The sequence below is a fragment of the Brassica napus genome, chromosome C9 (assembly GCF_020379485.1).
Source record: "Brassica napus cultivar Da-Ae chromosome C9, Da-Ae, whole genome shotgun sequence".
Lineage (NCBI taxonomy): Eukaryota > Viridiplantae > Streptophyta > Magnoliopsida > Brassicales > Brassicaceae > Brassica > Brassica napus.
The window spans coordinates 17,876,511-17,887,809 of NC_063452.1; the positions used below are offsets into that span (position 1 = coordinate 17,876,511).

Genomic DNA, 11,299 nt, shown 5'->3' on the forward strand with positions numbered 1-11,299 from the left:
TAGTTATTTAATTATTTATTATATTAATTTTTATCCTAATATTTAATTTGTTATAAAAAGTAGGTCAGATAATTTCTTTCTGAAATTATGTTTGTCAACTTTAAATTAAAATATTTTTTAATAAATATTTAAAGAACGTTATAAATAAAAACATTATTTTGTCTTACATTTTACATAGTTAAGCCATTAATGGGGTGTCACTTTTCACATTTATTTCTAATTTTAGACAAATGTTGTACTATTGTTTCACAACTGTTACCAACCTAGCCGAAATAAAAGCTTCAATTTAATTAGATATACTGATAGTACCGATTAGTTAGCTATGAATTTTGAAATAAAAGTTACATTTGTTCAAGGCAAAAATGTAAATGAATTTGAGAGGTTCGGTCTGATCCCCGTCAGTTGAGTCAAGTCAGCCAGCCACAATTTTCCCACCAACATTCTGCATTTAATTGAATATCGGCTATATATAGGAAACCAACTAAACTAAGATTTTTGTATCCATACTCATAAATACATTTGTTTAAAAATGGCGATGATAGGCTTACTTGAAGTCTTCGTAGCGTTCCTTTTTTTCCTAGTATTCAAACATTTCTTCCTCCACAAGAAATCTCCCGGCCAGCCTATTCTCAAAAGCTGGCCTGTCCTCGGGATGCTTCCAGGAATGCTCCCCCATATCCCTCGTATCTTCGACTGGACGTTCGAGGTTCTTGAGGCCACCAACCTAACTTTCTTTTTCAAAGGGCCATGGTTTAGTGGAACGGACATGCTATTCACGGCGGACCCAAGAAATATCCATCACATACTAAGCTTAAACTTTGGGAATTACCCCAAAGGACCAGAGTTCAAGAAGATCTTCGATGTTTTGGGAGACGGAATCTTAAGTGCTGATCTGGAGCTGTGGGAGGATCTGAGGAAGTCAAATCACGCCATCTTTCATCATCCAGATTTCTTGAAGCTCTCAGCAAGTAGCAATACAATCAAGTTAAAGGAAGGTCTTGTTCCTTTTCTTGATAATGCTGCTCATGAAAACATTGTCATAGACTTACAAGATGTATTCAAGAGATTCATGTTTGATACTTCTTCGATTTCGTTGACTGGTTACGACCCAATGTCACTATCCACCGAGATGCCCGAAGTTGAGTACGGTGAAGCTACGGAAACGGGTGAAGAAGCGATCTATTATAGACATTTCAAACCGGTCATCTTGTGGAGGCTTCAAAACTGGTTGGGTATTGGACTCGAGAGGAAGATGAAGTCTTCCTTGGTGACTGTCAACCGTATGTTTGCGAAGATCATATCCACAAGAAGAGAGGAGATAAGTCGCGGCGAAGGCGAGCAATTAATGGACGCGCTAACGTATTATATAAATGTGGACACGACAAAATATAAGCTCTTGAAACCTAGTAATGATACGTTTATACGAGACGTTGCTTTCAGTTTATTGTTGGCAGGAAGGGACACGACAAGTTCAGTTCTCACTTGGTTCTTCTGGCTTCTTTCTAAGCATCCTCATGTACTGACCAAAATCCGACAAGAGATCAACACAAAGTTTGATCCGACATATCTAGAGAAGCTCGTGTATCTACATGCTGCGTTGTACGAAACAATGAGACTTTACCCACCGGTTCCCTTCAACCACAAGTCTCCTTTAAAGTCCGATGTGCTTCCAAGCGGGCACAAAGTTAAAGCAGAATCAAAGATTGTGATATGTATCTACGCATTGGGTAGAATGAGATCTGTATGGGGAGAAGACGCATTGGATTTTAAACCGGAGAGATGGATTTCAGAAAGTGGAGAGCTAAAACATGAACCTTCATACAAGTTCATGGCTTTTAATGCTGGTCCAAGAGCTTGCTTGGGTAAACATTTGGCTCTCCAGCAGATGAAAATAGTAGCTGTAGAGCTCATACAAAACTATGACTTTAAGTTCACTGAAGGTCACAAGATTGAAGCAGTGCCTTCTATCGTTCTCCGTATCAAAAATGGTCTTAGTGTCACAGTCACTAAGAAGATGTGATTCTTATTGATAATTGGATTACAAGTATTTATGTGTTTGTTCGGCGCAAATGTCATCTAAAGTATTATTTATAGTTGTGTTATTTGTATTATTTATAAGTGTGTCTCTTTTTCTATTACTATGTTTGTTCCCCGCAAATATCATTTTAAAATATTAAATTAAATATAAAATTTATAATTGATATTGCCAAAGTTCAGTACATATTTTACTTTGGTTTCTGTCCAGATTAGAGCAACATTATCGTTAACTCTTAGCATGTTTCTTACCATTAATAACCCAAATAATAAATCTAAATAGCTTAAAAACGCGGATGAAGTTTGTTAATTAAGAAGTTTTCATACCGCGTTCTTAAGGGCACGTGCCATCCAGCAATAGAAAGAGGGAAGGGGTCGGGTAACTCACGCGTTGGTCTCGAAAAAAAATTCATTGTTTCCCTATTCTCTCTTCACGGCGATCTCTCGGCGATTTGAACCAAGACCGCATACCGATCTGTTCTCGCTCACTCCACACCGTTCTTTCCTGTCATCCAAGCTTCTCCGCCGATTCATTACCAAACCAGGTATGTGTTCTTTCTCTTTCCTCCGTTAAGAGTAAATCGTCATTGTCGATCTATCTCGAACATATCTGGGTTTGGTTGCTATTTTTTGTAATGAAATGATTGGCGATTGTGATTGCATGCTTGGTTAGAGTAAATAAAACAAGATTTAGATTGCTGATTGTGAATGCCCAAAAAAATGGATTCTTAATAAGTTTATGCGTAATTGAGTAATATATAGTTGGTTTGTATAACAAGTGTTGCGGTTTTAGTTGAATGCCAAGAAAAAAAAAATTGAGAATCATAATTACTTCAATCTGAGTCTTGTGGTTGTGATTCTTGAATTCGACTGTTCTTTTATGCTTAATTGAGTAATATGTAGTTGTTTGTATAACAAGGGTTGCTGTTTCTGTTGAATGCCGAGATGCCTACGGTTCTTTTCAATACAATTGATAGTCGAGCAAGAGTTCGGGATAGACCAGTTCATCGACAACTAAAACACGATTTGATTGAAAATATATGAGATAAATTTGAGAATCAAAATTAACGTATAATGTTTAAGTTTCTATGAATTGAAGTTTGCTTTTATTTATAATTTTCTATGTTTTATGTTTTAGTTGTAAATTTTTTTTCAACTTTGTCTAATAACTAATGTTTCTATTAAAATGTTATATGTTTTATTTGAAATACATCTTTATATGTTATTACTTGTTTTAAAAAAAAAATTTCCTAAGAGACAAGAAAAGTTTCTACCAATAATCTACACATTTACACATGTCTCTTAACTTTGTCTCTTAATCCTCAAGATTAATAAAATATGCTAAGAACCTAAATTTAAGAAGTTTGCAATAATGTTGCTCTTAGCTTTTAGTCTTGAACTAGAGAATAAACATTAAAAGAATAATAAAAATGAAAAAGAAAAGAACGAAGACGACAAAATTATCAGAAGAAAGTATATATTATTTATTGTTCATTTTCAAATTTGATGATGAATATAATGAATTATATTTTGATCTCATGCTTTCAAAATGCGAAATTATTTTTTTATAACAAAAATATATATAATAGAAATTATAATTAATTTACAAATTTTTTTTTATTTTTTCGTATAGCTTATGTTTAATTTACATATATAACTTCTTTTCGTTATTTCAAATTTGGATTTTGAAAAAAACATTTATATCCACAGTCTGCGAATATTTTACTAATTTAAATACCTAAATTTTGATTAGAAATAGTTGATTCAAAGTGTTTTTTTTAATTATTTTACAGATGTAGTTTTTATTTTTGGCAGGCAAACGACTATTCTATTACTCAAACTTGAGGTGGTGTGGAAAGCCAGACCGGAATAGAACAACCAATAAAACATAAAGGTCTATGAAAAGAACGTGCATTCCTAGCTAGCGAATCTGCAATCTCATTCTGCGTCCTTGGAAAGTAGCTGATCTCGAAGTCCGAAAAACACAACCGAAGAGTTTGAATTGTTTCCAGCTCAGTTGAGAAGTTGGACCAAGCTTGTGGCTGTTCTATCATTACAATCAGATCCTTACAGTCCGTCCCAAACCTCTGACAGGTCGAATGTTGTAGCATACTCTCCGTTGCCCACTGTAGCGCTTCTAGTTCTGAATGTAAAGCAGTCTCCCTCCTCCTCAGGTTCCTTGATCTCATGAGTTGAATCTTACCCATTGTATCCTTCCAAACCCATCCCATTCCACTAAACTGAGCTGTGGAGGTCCATGAACCATCCACCATACAAATATTACCCAAGCTTAAGGCTTGTGTTTCTTCAGCAGTCTGTACATGTGGCGGAACCGGCACAGTGTCTCTTGCATTGTACCAAGCTTGGCACTCACTCTCTGCATACCTGACTAGTTCCAAAGGATCTCTGTCTATGCCTCTAAACAACTTATCGTTCCTAGCTTTCCAGATGTACCAAATTATCCAAGGATAAGGATCTCTATCATCTTCTGGCTCCAGAATACCATTCTTTCTCCAAAAAAGTAGTCCATGTTAGCATAAATACTTAGTACATGGAAGATTTGAGAGCTCGACGATGTTGATGATAGTTCCCGTGCTTGTAAGGCCGGTGGACACTCAAAGATAGCATGAGTAGCGGTCTCTTCTGGCGCTCCACATCTTGGACAATAATTATCACAGCGCATATTACGGCGTTCCAGATTCCTTGTTATTGCTACCTGTCCTGATATTAGTTTCCATATAAGATGACAGATCTTTTGTGGCGCATTCACCTTCCAAGCAAAGACTTGAAGTTTTGTAATGCTGGGTTGTAGACCTTCTATATCCTCCTCTTCTCTCATAAAGTTTGTAGCAACCCAATATCCTGACTTAACAGTATATTGTCTGTTCTTTGTGTAACTCCAGCAAAAAGTATCTCGTCGATGGGTAGGGCTTATGGCCAAACTCAGAATCATCGGAATATCCTCTTGAGCTACATATTGTTCCAATAAGCTAACATCTCACTCCTTTGAAACATGATTTATAAGACTGCTTACGGTCATCTTTGGGTTTACTGCTGGGGCCCGGGCACGAGGCGGTCTAGCTGGCGTCGAAGGGATCCAAAGATCCTCCCACACATTAATTTAATACTCTGAATGCACTTTGCTTCTGATGCCCATAAATAATAGCTTCCTCGCGGCAATAATACTCGTCAATACATACGATGGGGTATCTGCTGTGCCAAATCGCAACGGCGAACTCAGACGGTAATATCTTCCCCGAAGAACTCTCGCTACTAGTGAATCCATAAATTGAACGAGACGCCAAAGCTGTTTAGCTAGAAGAGCTAGATTAAATTCATGGATCATACGGAAACCAATTCCTCCCTCCTCTCGAGGTGCACACATTTTTTTTCCATTTTTCCCAATGGATTCCTCTTTTCGGAGGATTCGAGCTCCACCAGAATTGTGCAATGGCACTTGCTAGGTTCTCACATATCTCCAGTGGAAGCAGAAAGCTGGACATGACATAGGTCGGAAGGGCTAACAGTATCGATTTAATTAAAACCTCCTTTCCTCCCTTAGATAACCATCTACCAGTCCAGCCATTCACTCTGTGTAGGAACTTCTCCTTTAAGAAAGCAAATAATTTACACTTTGATCCACTGATGTCCTCTTGGATTCCTAAGTAGGATCCCATCCCGCCTTCATTTTGTATACCAAGAGTATCCTTAATCTGCTGTCTATCATTCGCTGGAATCCTTTTACCAAAGAGTAATGAGGATTTTTCAAAATTAATACGTTGACCTGATGCTTTCTCATATTTCCTGACTACTTTCATAACTTCTTCACATTCACGGGGCTCCGCCTTACAGAAGAAAAGACTATCATCAGCAAAGAGAAGGTGAGATACCGAGGGGCTAGCGCGAGTGACTCGCATCCCCATTATCTTTCCTTGATTCTCTGCTTGATTAAGAAGGCTAACGAGCGCTTCCGTGCATAGAATAAATATGAAAGGAGACAAAGGATCTCCTTATCGTAAACCTCTCCCAGGGATAATGTTTCCCCTTGCTTCACCATTCATGAGGGCTTTATACTTGACCGAGATGATGCATCGCATTATCCAGTCAATCCATATTTCTGAAAAACCCATCTTTCTCATGACTGCCTCAATGAATGACCACTCCATCCTATCCTATGCTTTACTCATATCAGTTTTATGGCCATTCATTTAACCCGTCCTCCCGGTTTAGTTCTCAAAGCATGAAACATCTCCTTAGCTATCATGATATTATCCGTAATTTGTCTACCAGCAACGAAGGCTGACTGGGTCTCTGATATCCGGTGTGGAAGAACCTTCTTCAATCTTTGGCATAAGACCTTAGATATTATCTTGTAGCTGACATTGCATAGACTGATAGGTCTAAACTTTGTCATCTCATTCGGCTTCGTTGTCTTAGGAATTAAACAAATGTTCGTGTCATTCAAGCCCTGTGCCATTGTTCCCTCGAAAAGAAATTGATTAACCATACGAGTTAAATCATCTTTGACAATATCCCAAAACTTCTAATAGAAGAGAGGTGTCATTCCATCCGATCATGGTGCTTTCTATGGATGCTTAGCAAACAGTGCTAATTTGACCTCTCATTCAGTTACTGGAGCAGTCAGGTCATCATTTATTGCCCCAGTAATCGTAGGTTAGATCTCTGATAGCGCATCAGCTATATCCTCTGGGTTGGAAGACTCAAATATTTGTCGGAAGTAACTAGTAGCAATGGCTACTAATCATTCCTCATCCTCCACGACATTCCCATTTTCATCTAAGAGTTGTGTTATCCTATTCCTAGCTCTTCTCTGCTTCACCAACGCATGGAAATATTTTGAGTTCCTATCACCTTCCCTTAACCAGAGAACCCTACTTTTCTGTCTCCAAAACATCTCTTCTGCCTTAAGAGCAGTAGATAATTCCTTCAGAGCATCTGCTATTTCCTCAGAGGTAGCATATCATCATTCGAGTATAGATCCTCCACCTTCTCTTTAAGGTCCACTACTAACTTTGCGGAATTCACATTGTTTTGTCTCCTCCATTGACTTAAAGCTTTTCTACAACTAGCAATGTGTTCCATTATATTCGCCTCAGGAGGAAAATCCTCCGACATCCATCCTTCGAGGATGATTTGCCTTAGTTCCTCGTTATCCAGCAAGCGTTTGTCAAATTTAAAATTCTTTTTCCTCCTCACTGGCTTTGTTAGAATATATGCTAGGACCGGATGATGATCCGAGCCCCAAAGCCTGAGATACCTGACAACTGAATGGGGAAAATTTTCATGCCAATCCTCATTCCCCACTGCTCTATCCAAACGACATCTAACAGTCGTCCCTCCTGATCTTTTCCCTACCCATGATAGCATATTTCCAGTAAATGGAAATTCCAGCATGCCACAGTCACTCAACATTTGCTTGAATGGTAAGAAGGAACTATCATGAAACTGTAGTTACCATGAAGAGAAAATAGTTTTTACAGCATTTACAGCTATAGTTACCATGAAGAGAAAATAGTTGCCACAGTCACTCATCATTCACTCAGCATTTACTGCTGTAGTTACCATGAAGAGAAAATAGTATTTGTTATTTATTATTCATTCTCAAATTTGATGAGAAATATAATGAACATGGTGGTATTACCATGAAGCCTTCCAGTAGAGTTTTTCAAAAGTTTGTCATATATTCCTCGACGATATAGCAACGAAAAAAGGCATTGGCCTCAGGCTCCGCATTTTTCATCAAATTGTTTTTTTTTTCTAAAATGTTTTCATGTTATTTTTTTGTCATTTTTTCGACTTACAACAACTAGAAATTAAAAAGAAACAAAAAATTAAAAATAGAACCACCAAGGTGAGCACCAGTTTACCAAAACTGGGATTGGATCTTGAAACCCTAAATCCACCGTAGAGAGAACAAAAGTGATGACGGCCACCGCCGAATAGAAACCACCTGAACATTCCTTCGAATAAGCGGTATGTCGACTGCAAATCTTTTTCATCAAAATAGAAACCGCCAGAATACATTACTTTATATGCGTAATACTATTTTATATAAATATTTTCCTCTTTGAAATTATTTTAATGTTTACATCATTTACTAATTCATTTTCTATATTCATTTTATACTTTAAACTATTTCAGATTATAAATTTACTACACAATATAGATATAGTAGGAAATGAAAATTATAAGAAATTTATATGTACATTTAAATAATTCTAGTGGATTTTTTTATAAAACAGGAAATGATATGATAAATTAATTTTTTTATTGTTATAATATCTTCATAAATAACAAAATACTGCAATATATATTTTATATAAAAAGTATATACTGTATTTATAACTTCAGTCATTTTATTTTTATATTAAAAGTTTGTTTTTCAAAAATAGCCTTAGGCTGAAAGACGTCTGAGCACGGCACTGTCGACGACGCAACCATATATAAGAGCATCTCCATTAGTTGATACTCAATGAGTATCTAGATAATTAAGAAAAAGAAAAAAATTATAAAAATTAGAAAAGACACTAAAAGTTTCTTAAAAAAGTACTTTTAAGATACTTTTCTTAACTTAAAGTGCCAAGTGTCAAGTTAAGATTTTTATAAACATTAAAATTAATTCAATAACTAAAATTTATTAAAATATTAATTTCTTTGAGTTTAGAATGTTACTTAACATACTGCACCAATAAGGATGCTCTAAACGACCTGATGAGGTGAAGTGCTGGAAATAAGACTCAGTCTTGAAGGTACAGGTTCCATTCATAATGATTTCAGAAAGGCTTTAGTTTCCATGGTCATAAAACGAGAGGATATCAAGGAACTTGGCTTTTGCACATAGCATTTCAGCAACTATAAACCTTGCATGTAGTCTAGGTTTTTAGAGAGGTTTTTAAAACCAGGAGGATTTGATACATGGAATATTGAAGCCACATCATATGAAAGAGAGAGAGAAATCTATTTGTCTATACCTATATTATCTCTGCAAACTGATTTTCGATCCAAGCTCTCACGTTAAAATTTAGTTTGGTTAAAGTCTTTGTTACTTTAATAAATAATTAAATTTATTAATAATATTATATTATTAATTATAAATTAATATAATAGTAATTGGCCAAAAAATAAAAAATGAATTTTAAATTCATTAGATTAGATAATTGATCAAAAAAACCAAAAACCAAAAATGTTATAAATTAAAAGATAATTACTATATTTTTTGTAATCCAAAATAAGATATTTTATTAATAAAATTAAATATTAAAAAAAACAGAAAGATGCATGATTAAATATTCATCAAGTAAAAATTTTAATATTATATAATACAACAAAGAATATTGAGTGCTTTTAATTTTTTATTAATAATGAATGTAGCATATAAAGAAATTTTTTTAAATCTTTATAATATGTGATTGCTTTTTAAAAAAATGCAATAATGATTATATATTTTGATATTTTTAGATATAAATAATATGATTTTTGTTTAAACTTTTTAAAAACAAAAATAGAATTATGATGATAGTGTTTGAATCAGTAAAGCATATATTAATAAGTAACTGTGAGATAGTTATGCTCGCATAGATGAATAAAGTAGTTTGTTATTCTTCTTGCTCTCTTAAATAAGAGGTTCAATCGTAGTACTTAAGGATCGAATCCACAAGGAGGTAGGGAACCTAATAAATCTAATCAGAGTGATTAAACTAGGTTGATTATGTTTAAATGTAAATAACAGCTTGTGAGCAAGGTAGTTGCTCGATTGGTTTGATTGGGTTTTTGGCACTTAAATGAAATAGTTAGGCTTAAGGTTTCTATTCAGGTAATCGGATTATAATCCTACATATGCCTTTTGTATGCATGATATTATAGAGCTCAATCGCCTATGAACAAACCGATCGGCGTTTGCTTTCTAGGTTTGTCTATTGACCAGATATAAGTGTCGATCGATGATTCTAGAGGAATATCGATCGATACACCTTTTGCACCCTCGATTAATTATTCGATAGGAATATCGATCGACGCGTTCTTAGTTAAGCTTTACGCGCGGGTTGAATAATGCTCACTAGGCTTACCAGATCAGCTTTTGCCTTACTCTAACAATCCTAGCTCAACTAGGACAGATTCAGGGTGAGATTCCAGTGTTAACTTGTGCCTACAACTCCTAGGTCAAGGTTCTAGCTAGCTAAACTAGAAACATGCATTAATGACAATCCTAATGATGAATATCACAACTTAGCAATCTATAGTTGGGCTAATCCCTCATAACCTATTTGAACCCTAAATCTAACAGTAGAACTACTCAGACATAGCTAAGCAATTCATAACAACAATAAGGTATAAAAACTGCATAGATATATAGATAAATAATAATGGAGTTCCAATCACAAATCTTTTTGGATCTTCTCTCCAATTCTACTAAAATCCTAGAAAACCTTTTGCTGTGAAAACTAGAAAACAAGAAAGCACACTTTGCCTAAAACACTTTGGCAAACTATAAATATTAGGTTAAAAGCTCGTCAGGGGTAATCTTGTAAATTGGTGAAGTCTTGGACTCTAAGTCGGCTGGAACCAAACTGGATTCTACGCGCTTCGCTGTCGATCGATGTCACAGGGTGTGCATCGATCGATTATTGTCTCTAAATGTCGACCATTAGTCTTGCTCGATGGTCAGCTCACATGATCTCTCCAATTATCTCCAAAATGCTCCAAAATCATCAATTTCTTCCAAATCACTCCCGATCCTATAAATATAGTAAATAGACTCTAAAACATAATAATTAATTATTAAAACATTTATAAACTATGGTTAAAAGTGTGTAAAATCCATGGCCTATCAAGTAGGGGTACAACATGAGCAAGACTCCGAGAACCTACGATAAAGATAATAGCTCCGGTTTGAAGGTTACATAGTTGACTCTGTGAAGAACCGTAGATGTTTGAGACGGAGTAATGTGTTGGAGACAAAACAATAATGGAGTAGCTAGCAGATCTGGCGAGTCCACACTCTTGCATTGTAGTTCCGGCGACAAAGATAAGGTTGGGTGGGCCGCATATACGACTCTGTGAAGAGTCGTCGATGTTTGAGACGGCATAGTGTAATAGAGACGCAGCGGTGACATAATAGTGATCAAATCTAGCGAATCCACATTCTTGCACGGGAGATACGACAAAGAGGAAAGGGGTGGGTAAAAAAGGGGAAGAGGTGAGGGAGCCGGTGATGTCGAGAGGCGGAGTGGAAATGGAGTGGTGG

General features: G+C 35.8%; 1 protein-coding gene across 1 annotated transcript; it reads left to right on the forward strand.

Moving 5' to 3' along the window:
- Positions 1-369: 369 nt before the first annotated feature.
- On the forward strand, positions 370-2,111 carry LOC106353459 (alkane hydroxylase MAH1). Its single transcript, XM_013793220.3, has one exon. It carries the CDS (start codon positions 530-532, stop codon positions 2,018-2,020), a length of 1,491 nt encoding a protein of 496 aa, XP_013648674.1. The 5' UTR covers positions 370-529; the 3' UTR covers positions 2,021-2,111.
- The last annotated feature ends 9,188 nt before the right edge of the window (positions 2,112-11,299 follow it).